This window comes from Mus pahari, chromosome 7 (assembly GCF_900095145.1).
Source record: "Mus pahari chromosome 7, PAHARI_EIJ_v1.1, whole genome shotgun sequence".
Classification (NCBI taxonomy): domain Eukaryota; kingdom Metazoa; phylum Chordata; class Mammalia; order Rodentia; family Muridae; genus Mus; species Mus pahari.
Window position 1 is genome coordinate 50,909,922 of NC_034596.1, and position 19,391 is coordinate 50,929,312.

Genomic DNA, 19,391 nt, shown 5'->3' on the forward strand with positions numbered 1-19,391 from the left:
ACATACTCTTGAAGGCAATCAATATAAGCAAGCCCAGGTCTTCCAAGAGCCCTTAATTATACAGCAGCTAAGAATGTATTCACATGTAATACTTGTGTTTCTGAAATGTCTCCCCCACCCCGCCCTTTTTAACTGCCATGTAAGACTCTGAAAGCAAAGAGTAAAAATCAAGAGTGTAATAGGCAAGTGCACAGTGAGTTGTTAAATGTGATGGCAAAATAAAAAAAAATTTTAAAAAGCAAAAGCTCAGTCAGTATGATCAGTAAAGGGGGAAAAAAGGCAGCCAGGCAAACTGTCTATCATGTGATGAAATTTGACAGTAGGGATTATGGCTTTGATGGACCAGAACAGCTAATAGAAGAAGCTGACATTTTTGAAACCCTGCTAATTAAGGGTTCCTTCCTTAATATTAAAATAAAGTCTTTGTCTGGGTTTTATGGTTGGAGAATCAGGTGTTTTCATTAATATATGCCAGTCAGTCTTAATAAGCTTGGAGGGCAGAGGAAGTTATTATTGAGTGACCTTCTACAAAATAAGCATGTTGCTAAGGGCTCTAACCCTGCCCCGTTCAGACTGATGAATCTCATTTCCAATGCAAAAGCTTCACAAGAAATCCAAGTACTCTCTGTGCAATCACAGAAAATAATCCTTGTGTCTCTTGTAATGTCCAGAATTGCCACTTACTACACTACTACTGTACAATGAATATTACAATACATATTATTTTTCTACCACAATTGTCTACATTTCTGAATTGCCCAGAATAGAAAAAAAACTTATTGTGAAGACACTTGTATTGAAAAGTCAGCTCATTTTAATACTTTTCAAATAGTCATCTACTCTGTTCATGAATTATAATGCCTAGAATACATCTGACAATACTGGCTTTGAAAAGGAGATATGTCTATATTATTACATATTCATTTTCAAATAGATTTCAAACAGATTTTAAACCATTCATTGAAATTCATTGAAATGATAAATTCACAGTTGGATTTTGATTGACTCTTAATCCAATTTTACTTTTGATAAGTTTTTACCCTTCCCTTCATACCCACCCCCAACCCTTCTCAGCCAATGAACTTCTCAGCTCCTCTGTTGGGTTTTAAAGCAGAGCTAATAGGGTATGGTAGAACTTGAAGGTTTTGATGACTGTATATAAAATTTGTCAAAAAGAATTCATAAATTAAATTGAAATCTGTAAAGCCACATAGTATTGGGTGATTGATCTTGTTAATTCCCAGCATGCCCAGGTGTGGCATATGCATCTACGATCCATGGTCACTGGCTGCTGCTTCATGATCTGGAACAGAGCCTGAAAGAAGTTTTCAGTTACTGGGCTGTGTGTCCATCACTAGATCACAGAAACCTGAGGCCATCAGTTGGGACTCTTGAAGTTTTGTGCTTGTCAAAGCAGCAGAGGTTGAGTTGCACAGCTGTGGGTAGGCTCAAGGCCAGGCAAAATGACACCAAACCCACCAAATTCTCTCTGGGAATGAAGGAAACTAAATTAAAACATGGCAAAGTGTACCATGGATTTTATATGCACCCATGAGCAGAAACCCATCTATTATAAACTGACTGTATCTAAGCATGTCAGATATGGGAATAGATATGGGATCTAAGCCTTGAGCTAGTGTTTCTCATTCTACAATAGGGCAGTTGTCATTGAGGTGCAGATTTGAGAAGAAAAAAAATGCAATATTCCCATAAAGGATTACACAACACTGTTCAGTATTTTTAAAGAGGGAAAAGGTAATGAACTATATCATACATCCTTCTCCTTGGAGCCAAGACCAAGCATCCGGGGTTTGTTGAAGCCCTCCTAATGCTTTCCCAGCATCCTCTGCTTCTCCCAGTAGTGGGGTACACTACCCAGGAACTTTGTAAGAACCTCACAGCCAGCTCCCGCTCTTGACTGCTCTCAGCTTTGTCTTCTCAGACAAACTCTGCTTTCTGTACAGCACAGGGACAGGAGGTGGTTGAGCTAGATGCTTTTGATTAGCAGCCACCTCGGGATACATCCATAGAACTGTGGATCATGGAAAAAATGGTATCCATATCACCCAGAAGTTTCTTAAAATGAAGAATGTTAGACTCTACCCCAGATCCATAGAGCTAGAATATCCAGGGGCCCGTGGCCCCACCTTTGGAAAATCCTAGAGGGATCTAGAGAGATTGAAGTAGCATTGACTGAAAATGCTCCTATCACACATTAGCCACACACTACACTGACCCATGCTCTACTCATACCCCTTTACTCTGCATGTGTCTGCCTTACCTCATCACAGTGCACCATTAACTCCTTGGGGGTCAGATACTTCTTGTTCATGCCTATCCCTCCATAAGGAAGTGATCAATAAGAGTTGACTGGCTGATTAAATAGAGACATTCGGTTCTTTTATTTGAACAGCATCCTTCTGCTTCTGTTGTTTTATTCTCTTACATCTGCTCCATCTTCCCTGTCGTTTTGGTAGTAGTCTAGGACTTCATATCTTAGTCCAGGGATTCATGCTCCATGATAGTGCTGTCTAGCAGAAGCATTGCAAACCTCACATGTAATTTAAAATGTCCAAGTAGCCACTTTTTAAAAAGCAAATTCGTTTTATTGATGTGATTTTCAGCACCCCTGTCCTTTTGCTTTTGTTTTGTTTTTTTTTTGTTTTGTTTTGTTTTGTTTTTGCCTTGTTCTAAATCTTTAAGACCTGGTGCTAATTTTATACTTACCAGTTCATTATAGTTCAGAAGCAGCTATATTCTAAGTGTGCAGATACCGTATTAGGCTCTTATAAAAAAAAATTCAAGAATAAATACCATGAATGACCATGAGATTAAGCCCCTAGATAAAATGCCACACTGATCATGTGTAACTGGCATGATTTTCTAGTAAGACAGCGCATTGAGTTCTCAAAAGGACATGGTGTCCTTTTGAAGACACACCACGCTGCCCTCCCAGGTACCTTAAGAATACACAATACTCTCTACAAATGGGATAGCTCATTTCTTCTGACCAGTGTTCTTCACTTACCACTTCCATTTACGCTCCATGCTGTAACATGACTAACTCACAGCCTGGTCTTAAACATGTGTGGCTTCGGCTTATTCCTTTGCAACAGCCCCTAGAGAAGCTCTGAATACTGTCTTGCTTCAGAGAAAAGAGCTTCCATAGTCACAAAGAGTTACAACTGCCAAAATACAGTCATAGAAATGAGGTACCTGGGCCATAGTTCCCACGAGTCACCCAGGAGCTTGCCAGAACTTGCCTACATACACCAACAGAGAAGGCTGTAGACGGGTCAGTAGCTGTTCACAGATTTGGGGACTTTCCTCCTCCTTGTTCATGTGTGTGGATCAACGCTCAGGCCTCTTGATGTGACCTGACCATTCTCTTTCTTCAGTGACAAAAAAATACTTAATATCTGCCTTGAGTTTTCTTGAAATAGAAGTTTTAGAAAGTTCCAACAGGAATGGGAAGGAAGCCTGAGCACTTGGTTATTTTAAACGGAGAGCCTGTGACTTGTGCATATTGGTCCAGTCTGGGAGCCAAGGCAGCAGGCGAGCAGGAGCCTTCTTGTGGGTGGTTTTTTCTACATGTCAGAATAAAGTTACGCTGCTCTGCTTTTCTGGTGAGATTCCTGTTATTGTTTGTGTTTTGTTGTTCTCGTTTTTCCCCTTTCTCCTCTTTTTCTTCTGCCTGAGCTCTTAGTGAGGAAAGCTATTGGAGATCCTTCACAGAATGTCCCATTAAAAACTCAAGAATGATTAATTAGATTGTTTGTGTGTGTTTTATTATTTATTATGGTTTATGTGATGATTATCTGTGTGCATTAACCATAGCCAAGGTTTCAGTCATATAAGCCACACTGTTTTACTGTGACTGGAATAAAATAAAAACTGCTCTGTCTAAACTCTTAAAATATATAGGAAACCCAAGCCCAGAACTATTATAGTTTCTCTAATCCAATTACTGCTCTCTGAACTGAAAGGGCTGTTAAATTTCAATCTTATTGTGTTGTTGTTGTTGTTGCTGCTGTTGTTGGTAGTGGTGGGTTTTGTTTTGTTTGTTTTGTTTTTTGATTTTTCATTGATGTTATTCACATGGCCAAAAAGGGGGGGGGGGGAATAGCTGTGAGAATAAAAACCTCAGGATGTACAGATAGTAAAGTCTGGTTTTGCCAAGTGAATCCTGATATAAATGACAAATAGTGAAGCATGTAAAATTTGAGGATAATGGATTAACTATGCCAATATCAAGTATTGTAGGTTGATTGGTCTCCTTAGTTCCAAGGTAATAAAGATGTTTTCAAAGTGACATCTTACTATCCATTCGGTCTTCAGTAAAGAGGGATTGACTTCAGCTACCTTACAGCTAGTGTTCCTTTCTTGGCAACATTTCTGTGTTCTCTGTAAGAACCCCCCTGCTACCCTCTCCCCTCCCAGTGCTGTGATAAATACTGAAAAGATGGCCTTTCCTGCCCTGCAGACCAGTTAAAATTTCAAAACTCTGGAAACCTTGTAAAACAGGCTTTAAACACTCCTGATTTGGTCACATTCACAAATCTCTGGGCTCATTCCTCTGACGGAGGGTCTACTCGGCATGAAGGAACTCAACTCTCTTCTTTCAACTGGTGCCTCTCACTGAAAGGGAAAGACTGTGACATTCCAAACCATTCTAAATCCACTGCTTCCAAAATGTGTGGTGACGTCAGTGATGTGACGATTTGTAGTGGTGCACATCACTTACTGGGTAAAAGTGAAGTAATCTCAAAGAGCCTGCTGTTTATTTTTCTGGAGACCATTTCTGTAAAGATTTAAGCATTCTCTGTTAGAATCTTGACTGTGCAGAATTCCCCTTGGAGCTTTTCTGAATACTTAGCAATCTGTATTAATTATGATCAGTTTACTCATCGGGAATGAGAGTCACAGAGGTGTAGAGACCACTGTCCAGAGCCACTATGCCAGTCTGTGCCAGTTTGTGCCAGTCATCTTGTGGGCCCTTGTTCGCTTTGAGGTTGAGGGGGCATCCTGGCATTCCCCCGCCCTTCTTAGGGTCCAGAGTGGGTTGTACAGTAAGGTTCTGCATGCTGCTATTGTAGTCTCTAGTCAGGTACTCCAGGGGTTATAGGAAAGTGAATAAAAACAAAAATAAAATGTAGTTGGCCTCACCAGTTCCCACAGGAATGGAAATGTTTATTTCTGAAGATAAAATAAACACACGCTGTGGTATCTTTCAGCGCACACTCTTCTGAGCGAAAACTCTGGCAACGTCTCTCTGAACAGAGTGGGTTCATTTTCTTATTTGATGACACTGAAAGGTTTTCATTCCACCTCACTGTTCTGATACAGAACCTTCCTTTCTTCTTGTTCTACTAATTTATACACGCATTTCTGTAACGGACCTAAGGCTTTTATGCGTTTTTTCTTCAGATAAGTCAGCAAATACATAGAATGAGACAGAGCAGTAAAGAACATCAACTTTCTGTCAAAACAGTTCATAAATATTCAGTAGAGTTCTGCAATATGTAGGAAGTTATGAAGATGGCATTAAGATACCAGTAAATCCAAAGAAACCCTATGCTAATCAAGCTATCATATCTTATTATATTTTATTCCCTTATCACTTTATTATCCTTCAATAACATAAATGTGACCCCCCCAAAAAAAAAACCTGCAAATAAATCCTAACCTGCTAGGGTGAGATAGAATTTCTACCTTATCCTGGGTCAGGATTTTCTAACTAGGATGTCAAGGTTTCTTTGTAGATCTGATAGCCTAACCTAGGAGACAGCTCCCAAGCCACCTTTCTCTCTCAGGAGTGATTTTGGACACTGTTAGCATCCCCTGAGAAGTGGGCCTGGCTGGAGAAGGACCCAGTTGAAAGTACCACCAGTCACCACTTTGCAAGGCCCTCAAGAAAATCTGTAAGTGTCTTCCAAAAGAGTTGTGGCATTCTACCTTAAATCGTAGGCCGTGAAAAAAGTGTTTCTTTCTTTTTTATATATAATAAAAATCAACCCTGTATTATTTCTAAGATGAAAGTCTTTTAAATTCCTGAAACATGGGCTTAAAGCAATCCTCTCATGGGCTCACAATGCAGGTGATATACGATCATTGACAGGCCCTTGCATGAACCAAACCTTCTCAGTCAAAGGGGTCTTGGACTCACCAGGAACCCTGTCAGGACACTGCTATAGTTAAAAAGATTGTTCACCCCGGGGGATCAAGCCATGGCTATTGACATGCTTGCTTGATGTTCGAAAAGACAAATTAGTCCTTCATCTTAGCTATCAGCAGGGCACATGACCCCACATGGCAAAGTCAACTCAAAGCATTGTGTATAATATGTATACAATTTTCTACAAAACTTCAGTTACAAAATCAACTCTGTCCAGAGTGAAAATTACATGCAAGGTAATCAATCACAAAGATTCACTTGAGGGAAAGCTGTATAGTTTAGTTAGACTGTGGGCTGTGGTTTATCCTGGAGTGTTGAGTGAGTCTATCTAGGCAGAAAGAGTCTGAACAAAATGACATATCCAGATTTAGATACGTATTGCCCATCCTCTATCTGCTGCTGCCAATACTCTTTCAGTTGATTGTTGTTGCTGCTGTGGTTGTTGTTGTTTATTGTTGTTGCTGTTGTTGTTACTGCTGCTGCTGTTGTTTATTGTTGTGGAGGTTGTTTATTTATTGTTTGCTTTTGTCATTGCTGTTATTGTTTGTTGTTGTTGCTGCTGCTGCTGCTGTTGTTGAATACTCTAAGCCATGTAAGAAACCTGTTAGTTTTTTGTCATTATTCACCCCAGGCATGGTAACATGAGCCTGTAATATGAACACTACATAGGCTGAGGCAGGAGGATTGTGAGTTTAGCACCAGTCTGCACTAGAAAACTTCTGTTTCAAAAAACAATAACAAAACAACCAGGGTGACAAAACCAAGTCACTCTATCGGGGTAAAGTTAGTCCTTGTGGTCAAAGGTAGAAACAACCATGCCTGCCTCTGTCTCCTTCTCAAGCTCAGAAAACCAAAGACCTCTGGGTCTGCGTCCTGAGTTGGACAAATGTAACTACCAAGTGTGGTGATTGAACTTACTATGGAATGAAGAGCTTCTTAAGTTTGCCCTAAATGTCATTTGAGCCCATGAGAGTATCCCACTAAGGGTGGAAAGCTACCATTTTCCATGGTGAAGATCCTAATGAAGGGCTAGGGATACAACCAACAAGTCATACTGGATGGAATTACTCACAGAGTCTACTCTTTGTGATCTGAAAGGATCTTAATAGTTTACATAAAGTGTGTTTTAATTCAGATAATGAGGACATGGAGTGTGAAGTTTGGAAATTAGCCATCTAACTGTTCTGCCTTAAACTGGAAACAAAAACGGGCAGAAGAAGATGACCACTGGGCTCTTGAAAGAATTCCTCAAAGCCACACTTTCCCAGCACTTGTCTAATCCCATCCTCAGTCAAATTCAGCTGGGTCTCCAAAAAGAAGGTCTAGCTGTTCATATACCTAGTAAGAGTTTACTGGGAATGAACACATTATGGTGCTATATTGCAACACATTTTACAGACTAATACACTATAGCCATAATGCCAGTAATAACACTTAGGAGAAAGAAAACCAATTTTAGCTTGATCTAGTTAATCATGGATCCAATGATCTTGTTTTAGATCTAACTCTCTGCACATTTTATGCAACAACCATCTGTAATAAATGAACAAGATAAAAGAGGTCCAGTGGGTGGATGTTTTAGAAGAATTAGCAATAAGGGGGTTAACAATATCCCACTGGCAAAGAATTGCAGTTTTACTTTCTGTTCAACACTAACAGGAAGTAGTGTCTACCCACTAGGCAACAAACCAAAGTCTTCATTTCTGTAGTCTGCTTTACGACATCAAATTTGGTGGCAGTAAACATGAATTTAATCTGTCTGCCAGACCAGTCTTCATAAGAAAAAAAAATTAAGGTTTAGGTTCAGAAAGTTGTAGACTGATTTACCAATTGGACTTAGCCTCCTTCTAGCCCTAAGGATCTGGATAAACTTGAAACAGCATTTCAACTTCTGAGAACTATGGTTTTGCCAGTTAAAGCTGGAGGCCATAATAGGTAGTTTTTAAGTCTTTGTCCTGTTCTAAACAGCAGTGCCCTGGAGGCAGTCCTGAGACCACTGGAACTGTCAGGCGAGTGTAAGGCGTGATGGCTGGAACAGGTAACACTCTGGAAGAGTGGAGGTGAATGTTAAGCTGGCTGCCAACTACCCCATGTCTGTCTTGGGGTAGACAGTCTCCTTCTGCATTTTCCTTAGGTCCAAGAGTCCAACTACAAAAAATCCTGAGTCCCAAGAGTCTGGCAGGTCACCTGCACTTAGCCCACTTCCTGAGAACTCAGTGTGATCGTCTCTGTACAAGAGAGGATGACAGAAGGGTTCAGAGTTCCTTGCTCAGCCTATTGGGCTACAAATGCTGCTTGAGAAGTAAGAGCCACTGGAGCAGACCCAGCCCAATTCTGTCTCAACAACTAGCCCTTTCCACTATTTAGATTCTTGTCCTTTGACATGGGAGTGAGCATAGCAGTTTGAAATATTTTATGAGATAAAGCAAAGCAAAGAATATGGGCATAGGAGTACACACATGTAAATCTTAGCACTTTGGAAGTGGTGGCAGGTAGAAGGTCACCACAATTTCTAGGATATCTTTATTGACATCTGGGAATTACAGAATAGTCCAAAGCTACACAGTAAGATCTTGGGTGAGGTGGGGGAAGCACATACACAGAGCAAATAGTGAATGATACTATTATTCTAGTATTTAAAGTTAGGTCTCACAAGACATCACCATCGTTGTAGCCCCTGTTGGTTGAAACGATGTCCCAATGTGACAACACAAACCCAAGCTATGTAGGAATATCTACTCCTATGCTCATCTGTTCTTATCCACCAAACAGTAACAAAAGCGGTCATTTTAATGTACTGCATTTCCTCTCTGTGTGTATGTGTGCATGCATCTGTGTGTCTGTGCCATGCCATCTGTCTGTGTCCCATTCCATGTCATACACTCAAAGGCCAGACAACAACTTGCAGAGAGGTCAGTTCTTTTCTTCTTCTAAGATAAGACTTCTAGGGATCAACCTAAAGATTGCTATCCTTGTGTCTCCACCCACTAAGCAATCTTGCCAACTCAAGAGTAGGCATCTAGAGAGTTTTGTTTTTCTCACAGAGTGATGATTCCCCTGCATGGCCTCACTAGATTTTCAAGATAGAGCTGTGGGGCAAGGAAGTCACAACTTGTCTTCTCTTTGATCTAAAGGCTGTAGCCCTGCATCATTCCCAAGAAACAACACTGCAGATAGAATGCACTGTGAGAGGGGTTCTCCGTAGCTCCTAGCTGCCAGTTTGCAACAGTAGACTAGAGTCCAAAGACATTACAGGAATTGTCCAAGGCCACACAACTCCCCAGGAGAAGCTTCTGATCTCAAATTCAGGTTATGACTCCAAGTAGGCTGTACTGCTCACTGAGCCTATGGGCTCAGCCACATCCAAGTAGCCACATAGATATGTGAAGGCTGTGGCAGTGTCAATTCACCAGTATCAACTTCTCCATCAATTTAGGTTTCATTTTATTTTTATTAGATAGATAGATGATAGATAGATAGATAGATAGATAGATAGATAGATAGATAGATAGATAGACAGACTATGTGTATGTGTGTGTATGTGTGTGTGTATGTGTGTGTGTGTCTTTGTACATGTGAGCAGTAATCACACAGGGCAAAAGAGAACATCAGATCTCCTGGAAGCAGAATTATAGATCATTGTGTATTGTCATATGAGGGAGCTAGGTCTTGACCTCAAGCCCCCTCCAAGAGCAGTCTGTGTTCCTAGCTGCTTAGTAATCTGTCCAGTCCCAATACTGGGTTTTCAGTTCAGGACTTCATGCGTGCACTGAAGTAGAGGATCTTTGCTGCTATATACAGTTGGGCATGCCGTGACTTAACCTTGCTCTCTATAAACCAGCTTCCTGGGAAGGAAAGAGCTATACCCCCAGGAAAAGCACGTTGTGAAGACCTTGGCTACTGCTCTGTAGGGCTGGTTTTTGTGAACAGTCAATAACCAGCACCCTAAAAATATTTCACTAGGGTTTTAATCTTGTCACAGTCTGTGGTACGTGTCTGAAGGTCACAGAAATATTACAGTAGCACACTGGGATCTCAGAAGAGTGAAGTGCTTTGATTGGACTCCATGTGCAGTGAGTGACTTCCACATAGCCACTAATCCCCAAACAAAATAACCATCAAGAAATATTAAAACACACATTTTATTAGTTTCATTTAATTTCTTAATTGCACAAAGTCAGTTTACCCATTTATTACTGTGTGAAGTGCTTAGAGGCAAGGCGCACATTAAAGGGATTATTCCCATGTAATCCCCCCCTCCCAGAGGGTAGGAGCTGATCACTGTGAATCCCAATGTGTTCTCTGTCACAGTACCAAGTGGAAGAAATAGGTATTGTAACATGATATAGTCAGCAGCAGAATAAAGTAAGAGAGTGTAATTTAATATCTGCAGAAAGTACCTCATTTTCGGTAAAAGTTGGGTGAGCCTTTTTCGGTAAGAGCTATTACCCAAACTGAATTTTGCCTTCTCCTTTCAGTTTTGCCTCTGCTAATTGATAGATGTTGAAGACGTATAGCCTGTTAAGATTTTAATCAAATGCTGTCTGCAGGTAGATGTGATCATCTTCCCCAGACTGGAAGTGCTGATAGTCGTGATTGATCTGAGCATCCCACGCTCTGTGACAGTTTGCCCTCCCTTCCTTCCTGGCAGGGTACATTTGGTAGAGTTTGGAAAGATGCTGCCTATTACACAGCAAAGAGGTAGGAAGCAAGTTAGGTGATTATACCCGTAAGAAACAGGATGCTCTGGAAACTTCCTTGGCTCACCCTAGCTGGCCTGAGCCTATCACACTGCAAAGGACAGGGAAACCCATTAGTGACCCAGACAGAGCTTTTCCTTGCCCTGCTGCTGACATGCCTACCCCTGCTGCAGTACCCACAGTATGAGGACATTCTGTCAGGAGCATTAAGGCTGACCTCAGGAAGAGATAAATGTCTGAGCAGTCTGAGAGTTTGAGGGGAAGGCTGGTCCTTGCAAACAGCTTCTCCCCCACCTGAAGGAGGTGACCCGTTCAGAGAGGCCATGTTTGACAGCACTGAAATAGTCATCCCTTTCTTCTGATACTTCATATTCACTCTCTGTTCTTGGAGACAACATCGTTCAAAGACAAAATAAAACACTTTTTAAAGCCCTCAAGGAGCTTTCTACCACGTATTTTATTAGATTGAAGGCAAAACAAGCTGATACCAGCAGAAAAAAAAATGGCTGCTTCAGACCCCAGCTGACCTCTTTTGCATGGAAAATTCTCCATATGATTACAGAGCTAATGAGTGATATTTAATGAAAACATTATGCCTTTGCATATATTTGTAAGAGGCACTTCGTACATTTAAGCTTACATAGAAATAAAAGGATATGTATTCTTAAAAAAATCTTAGAAATCTGTGTATTTAAAAGAAAGACTTGCCTGCTATCTCTGGCTGTTTCTGTAGTGGTTTTTATACAAAGCACAAACTTCTTATCAGAATGAAAACTGTAGGACTCAGTCAATCATCCAATTGACACCAAACATACAAGTATTTGATGATGCGTGGATAAAACAGCTGAACGCAAGGCAGACTTGTCCACATTTCACAGAACGTTTTGGCTCTATGCAAACAACACTGTATGAGAGGGGGAAACTGAGCTAAACAATTGTTAAATAAATACATGTGGAAAAACAGCATTCTCTCTCTTCCAAGAATCCTGAAGCATCTGATGATAGAGACTAGGAGCCAAAATTGCTTCGGGGGCCCGCGTCACCCTTCTCTTCTCAGAATCTGTGTCACTGTGTTACTGCATGGAACATGGAAAAGCCCATGACACCTCTCTCTCTCTCTCTCTCTCTCTCCACTTCTCTCCCTCTCTAGGTGGAGCTGACAGGTAGCAGTGTCTTTGACTATGTCCACCCTGGGGACCACGTGGAGATGGCAGAGCAGCTGGGCATGAAGCTCCCGCCTGGGCGGGGTCTCCTCTCGCAGGGCGCCACAGAGGACGCGGCCAGCTCAGCATCTTCCTCGTCTCAGTCAGAGACCCCTGAGCCAGGTGGGAATTGCAAACCCAATGTGTTTGCAGTTGGTGGCTGGTGGGCAGGGCCACCGCTGAATGAGTGTGCTCAAGGTGCCCGTGTGGAGAGACTATAAATAGGGCTAAGGGTATTTAACAATTCCACGCAGCTTTCAGCCCCATGCAGTAATTAAATAAGGAAGAGATTTGAAAATAAGGAGACATTTTAATAAGTGTAATCCAGAGATCTCATTTCAGTTGAACAATACATCTGGAAAGTACGATCTCCTCTGGTTTCTCTTTCAAATTACTAGAAGGAGATCTGCTGGCTTGGAACAGCCTCTCCCCCTTCCTTCTTACACCTTTATTTATTATTCAGCAAAATGTACCCTCTGGCAGAGGCATCTTGAATATTAGCTTGTAGAGAATTAAAAGTATTAGGGATTTGCAGAAATCTTGGTTGCTCTCTTTTTCTTTTCTTCTTTCCTTTTTCTTTCCTTTTCCTTTTAAAGCATCAGAAGGTACTTGAAAGATGTGAACAGATAAATTAAGGCTAAAAAGAAAACAGAAATGGCTACATTTTCAACTGCCTTTCCGCCCTCAGTCTTTAATTAGATCAATTGTATAGAGGAATGAACAGAGGTGACATTCCTCATTGGGATTCCTTCCAGGATTCTTATAGACTTTGCATTCAGAATGTTCCCATTTTCATTGTGTTGTACTGATGATAATTTAAGTATTAGGGGAAAATCCATTTATAAATTAAACAAAATGACTTGATATCCATCAGTCCCCTAGTTCATCAAGCTGTTCAAACACGGGGAAGATTGGCTGGTCGGCCCGGGTCTTCCGAGAGCGCTGGTAATTAGATCTGCGAAGGATTTATTCTTTGCTGATTGGGGCTTTAAATTAATTGAAGTTCCACATTTGTGGTTTTGTCCTTTTTGTACTTTTTTAAAGGAGATATTTCATATTCTTGTGTGGTAGAGTGCTTGGCCAAGCTGCAGTGGTTTAAATGTTAATTTTTCTCATGAGAAGTTTAAGATTTTTAATGAATCAAGGCCTGATTTCAAGTGCAAAGTTTTATTTGCTTACTTGAGAAGTTATTTTGCACTCTTCAAAGATGCCTGCATTTAAAGCTACTTGATCTGTAGTTTTAAAACAGAATTTGCAACATAAAAGCATCCTATTAGACAAGAAAATGAAAACCCTGCCTTATGATTAATTTTAAAATAACTACATACTTCAAGAAAATAATTTGTCCTGCATGGAACTGATCACAGGGGAAAAAGAGAAAAAAGTATTGCCTCTCTTGAAATATTTTAACTCCACGTAGAACCAAATCCATGTTTTCCCATGGAAGTTAAGGGACCCCCTGGGCGTGTCCATTACTCACAGTGTTCATTTAAGACTATTCTTTACCCTTTAAATTGAAAATAACTTTCTAGGAGAAGCCATATATTCTTTATACCACACCTCACTGGCTTTACTGAATGAATATGTCAGCTAGATAATCGACACTGTTTTTTTCATTGTTAGACCATTCCTAGCTGTGTGTACATGAGAAGCAGTGTATGTGAAGGGCTTTCTGTTCATTGGTTCTAAAGATGGATCCAAGAGCCTGGGTTCCTTGTGACTCCGTATAAAGGAATTTAAAATGAAAAGCTGTTGTCTAATGGAAGGTCTCGGGAAAATGGATTCTGCTTCCATGAGTCACAAAGTTGACCTTAGGATCTTGTCAGTCATTCAATACAAATTCCAGCATTGGCAGCATAAATACTGATAGGTGCCCTTTGTCACTGCCCCTGGGAAGAGATCCTAAAATGAAGCTGGTGAGCTGGGCAAGCTGTCCATACCTGATGCTGAGCAGTTCTGACTTTGAAGCCCAAGATGCCCTTTACTGTAACTCCCCTTCCTCCACAGTGTTTCAGCTCCTGTCCTACAGCCTCTTCTATGTATGTCACTCAATTATATCATATAAGAGATATCGATCCCTTCCTTCTTTCTGCTACCAAGTTAGAACACGTCCACAGTCACTCTCCATCCACTGGTGTATTCCTGAGAACTTTGTCGGCCACACCATCCTACCTTGACTGGGTTGAAGTTTGTTGATGACCTTCTAACAACCTACATGCTTCTAAGAACTGAAGATAGCCCTTAGGTGTTCTGGGATCATTTCAGAGAACTGTCAACTTTTCAGTTTAGATAACTAAGCTTTTGTTAATGCAGCCTATGGTTGAATCATATCCCATCTGGTTCTTCCAGGGCACATAACAAATCCAGATAAATATCCTAAGGAAAGAACTTGGATAAACCCCATGCACTCTGTTCTAGCCTTGCTTTTCATTCTATACAACAGGACACAGCCAGCCTTCTAAAAGGGACTCACTCCTGTGCTTGTCTCCATACTTCTTTCCTCCAGACCCACTCTATCATTTAGATCAACAACTGATTGACAGGCACTGACTTGCCCTTCCTATCGCCATTCTCACTAGCACACATGAAAATCCGCTTTTCCCACCACTCAAGAGCCAGTGCCCGTCAGCTTTGCTCCCATAGGAAAGGGCTCTCCTTCTGCAGGGTGAGTGTGATGCCCCAGCATGAGGGTATGCCTGTCCATCTTAGCCCTACACTTCTACTGAATTTGCTTATTTTCCTTTTGGGCTTGAAAACGCAATTGGGTTGGCTGCTCAAATACTGAAAAGAACAGCACAGGGTGCTAACTGGAACGAACTACCTTCACTAATACAGATGGTTGCCCCCAAGAGAATGACTTTAAAAGTGCATGCCAGGTACTACATCCCAAAGCTGCTTATGTTTCTCAGAAGCTGAAAAATTTTAACAAGATTTCCTAATTCTTAATAACATGAGGGAACATTATTGAAGACTCTTGTTCACTGCCTGGTAATCTTCTAAACTCTGATGAAACGCCGATTCCTTTCTACGTACTGGTGAAATTTGGTTGGAAATGGATATCGATATGTGGTTATTATGGAAATGAAAGGGCCAGGGGGTATGGAATCTTGCAGACGCCCCGATGTGTGCAGTGTAGCATTACTAAATGACTAAAATCTAAATAACACTTGGCATTATAATAAAAGGAAATAAGTGACTAAAGCCATTTCAAGGCAGTGACACTGTGCCATGATAGGAATTCTGTTTCCCTGAGCTGCCAGCCCTCTGATTGTCTTGTCTTGAATCTGTCTCAAGATAATGGTGTGCGAATGGGGGGTTGGGGGGGGCAGGAATCTCTTGGCTTGACAGCAAGCCCAAATAAATATTTTATATGTGTGCACATTTACAGATAGTTTAGTAAATATATTATTTCTTTTGGAGAAATCTTAAGTCAAGCATTAGAAAAATAAATGGGTACCCTGGCTTTTAAAAGCCCTGCTATTCCAGAGTGCCTTTTTGGCAGAGGTAGGTCAGAATATCCTGATGGAGACTGTTCTTCACTATTCGTCAGGCAGTCATTTCTTTTCTCCAGCAAGCTCTGACAACATGGGAGTCCAGCCCCTTGGTGCATGCTGTTTGGATGCTGCGTTTTCACTGTGTAGATCTGCCTGGGCTTTTCCATTGCTCCTAATGTTTCTGCATCTTAGTGTTACAAACCCTATCAATGCTGCCTTCCAGATGCTAATTAAACAGAAAAACAGCATCTCCCAGAAATCCTGGAGGAATGTTAAAAATCTATTTTGAAGACAGAATAATTTTCCTTGAGTTGTCATAAAATGGTACTTTTACTAATCCTTCCTTGTTCGCATAACATCTTTTATAATAATAAAATTAACTTACAGTCATTATGAAAACTTCAGAATATGCAGAAAAAAAGTGGGGAAAGGCCAATGAATACTGGCTGCTATTTAGGAATAACCATTAGACACACAGGGGTACCACACAGACTTCTAGATTTCATCTCTCTTCCAATAGGCGTATACACATAAGTAGGAGGCTTCCAGAGCATGTTGCTTGGCTTTTGTTTTGTATATTTTCCTAAGATCCTGACACTCCTCTTCCCAGCAACCTGCCTTCTCATGTAACCTCACAAGCTTCTTTCTGGGTCATATTTCGCTCGTCAAAATGAAATTCCCTCTGTCTCCAGCGGTGTGCCTCCTATAAGATACCAATCAGTGCCTGCCATAGGACTTCTGTCAGGAGCAAATAGGCCCAGGCCCTGCTTGGAAAGAATTCACCGAGGACAAGAGGTTCTTGGAGCTTATTGGATGGGTGTGAGTTCGTGGGAGGAGAAATCAATACTATACTAGGATTTAGACAATTTAGCAAAATATATGAGACAGTATTTGGGGTGAAGAATAACTATAGCAGCAGGGTTAACCACTGGTTGTCTAAAGCAAAGGCTATCATGTTTTGTCTCACATTTCGGACAGAATCTAGTCTGTTCTGTGGGCTGAATTGGTGTAACCTCTATGCCTACGATGTCTTTTCTATGTCCTGAATGCTGCTGTAAGGGATGGAATAGGAGAGTGTTTATGTAAATGGAAATTACCATCATTGCTTGTACGTTACCTCATTGCAGTGGTGAATCTGATCAAATCCTCCATCTATAGAAAAGGACTAACTGATGACATCACTGGATGATTTTTTTTTTGAGTGAAAAATTAGAGAAACAAATGACAAGAAGTAACAACAAAGAATATAAAATTATCTGAAGATCAGATATCTTATCAGATAAGATTATCTGAAGGTCACTATTTTACTGCTTGGATATGAGATATGCCTGGAGTTTGTTGTGTGGATTATTTATCAACTGGTTTGTGGTGGGGGATTTGTTTTGTTTTGTTTTGTTTTGTTGAAATTGGTTACAATTTCCTACCAATGAGCTGAATGTAGAAGTTAGACAAGGGAAACCATCTCACTAAGCCCAGCCCCAGTCCCCAGACAGTGTGACTGTATCCACACCACTGTCTGCTGTACTGCAAATGTCAAACAGAAGGTGTAATGGATTTAATATTAGCGCTGGCCAAGGTGTTGAGGGAGCTGTTAATAATGTCACTCCAGTTATTGATCTGAAGCCTTTAAAAAATCAGAGAAAAGTGAGAGATCCTCTACTGGGGAAAGGCATACAGTGACTGGGTTTTATTGCCAATATATTTCTACATATAGAGTGGTGACTCTCTGGAATTATGTTATTGTCATTAATCCATGAGAGATATTTTTGGAGCCATTATATGGTAAGATAATATCATGGAGACCATTCTGAATGTTAATGATTAGAACAGTCCTTGTAGACGTAAATAAACTTCTGGTTCTGCGTGATGACTCCAGCATTCATACAAGTTGTGAGATAATAGGCTCCTTGCACACGGTGACCATGTTGTAGGCATTGGATGTATAAATAACAAACTCTATAGCACTCCCCTTTCGGCTTTCAACAACTCCAGCGATAACCCTGGCATGACTAAGTAAAGAAGGAAATGGGTTTGTTCTTGCAGTTAGGAACCCTTTCAGGAAGTTCATCCTTCCATTGCAATGGTTTGTATGTAATAAAATCCCTGCATTTCATATTCCCAAACTAATAAGTGAAACTAAAATTTATAATTTATGTCTAATGCTTATCAAACTGTAAATACACATTTGGTTCCTTCCCGGTTTCACTCAACAGAAACAAAGATAAATTCATCAGATAATGCAGTACAGTCATCTCCCCGCGGACTGAATATGAAGTGCTTTGCCATGGGCACTCCAGTGTCTATCGGTTCTCAGTCCTTCAACCTTGCTTGACACTTGTCCATTCCCAGGTGCCCATGTACACGCCAAGGATCATAGAAATCCCCCCCCCAACAAAATTAATCTTTTGCTAATAGAAAGAGATTAGCGTTTAGGGGTAAGTTGAGCTCTTATACAAAATTATATCGACACTATGATTTCTTATTTTTGACAATGTCATTGTTATTTTAAAATAGAAATATAAACTGTCTCCATGGAAGTCCTGAACATAGGTACATTGTAAGAAGAAACTATCTGTAATCTCAATACTCAAGAGAAACTGAGGCCAGCGAGGTCTGTTGGGTGAGACCAAGGCTCTAGGTTATACAGCACCCCATCTCAAAAGAAACAGAAACAGCAGCCAGGACTTTTACTAGGTCTGCCTTGCCAAATTTAGAGTCATTCTCTTGCCTCAAAAAAGCTACCTTGATGGAGTACCATTTTCCCCCTGCAGAAAATAGCCTATTTTTAAATGTCACCTTTATCCCTGATTAAGCTAAACAAGGCCACCTGGATCTGCCACCAAAGGGAAAATACCCTACCCCACCCTGCCCCTGCATTCAAACATAAGCCCACTTGCCCCCTTAATTTGTGCTTGCCTATGCTGTGCTGCTTGTCAGCGTATGGTATGAACACTCACACTTATAATTCCAGAATCTTGCCAGAAGGAACTAAAGATGAATAAAACAAAATATTCTTCCCACCAAGCCCTCTGTCCCATTCAGTACCTGAGTGTTGACCTTCCAGGCCAGTTCACAGGATGTACAGCTGCAGTACTGGCTATCCTTTGGGACCTAATATTTTGATGAAAGAAGTGGTGATCCCTTCTCCACAGAAAAGATGCTGAAAAAAAAAAAAAAAAATATATATATATATATATATATATATATATATATATATATGTGATTTCTTCTTTTTAACAGTCCTTGTTATTTATTTATAAATAGAATATAAACTATATTTGTGATAGTCAAATATATATATATTTGAATTATATCTATCACATATATACAAATATATATAAGTATATATAATATATAAACAAATATATATGAACTATATATAAAAGATATATAAATGAATATATATGCCTTATATACAAATTAATGTAATAGTATTTTCAAGGCCCATTTTATTCAATAACAGAAACAAAGACATCTTACCAAAATATAAAATAGGTTATCTCTGCATATGTCTCTGTATATTTGCATGGATGTATATATGTGCATATGTATATATGTTTGTATGTATGCTTGAATGTATACATATTTTCTCCTAACACAATCCAGCAAAAGGGTTTAGGAAATCAATTCTTAAATACATTTTTTGTAAGTTCCCTTAAATAGATTTCCAGGTTGTAATTTTTACTTCCATTTACCTATAATGATAAGGGGTACTTTTTTCAAGTTTCTAAAATGAAACCTAATGCAAGTTGTTAATGATGACATGTTCTGCCCATTAAAAATTGTGGATGTCTTTGTCACTGGATAATTAAAAATTATA

At 40.2% G+C, this 19,391-nt stretch overlaps 1 protein-coding gene across 5 annotated transcripts in view; it reads left to right on the forward strand.

Moving 5' to 3' along the window:
* Positions 1–19,391, forward strand: part of Npas3 (neuronal PAS domain protein 3) — an 819,449-nt gene that overhangs the window by 684,253 nt on the left and 115,805 nt on the right. For all 5 annotated transcript variants that reach the window (XM_029541027.1, XM_029541028.1, XM_029541029.1 and 2 more), the window contains one exon: positions 12,026–12,200. In XM_029541027.1, the coding sequence (XP_029396887.1) occupies positions 12,026–12,200 (175 nt within the window). The remainder of the gene's footprint in view (positions 1–12,025; positions 12,201–19,391) is intronic.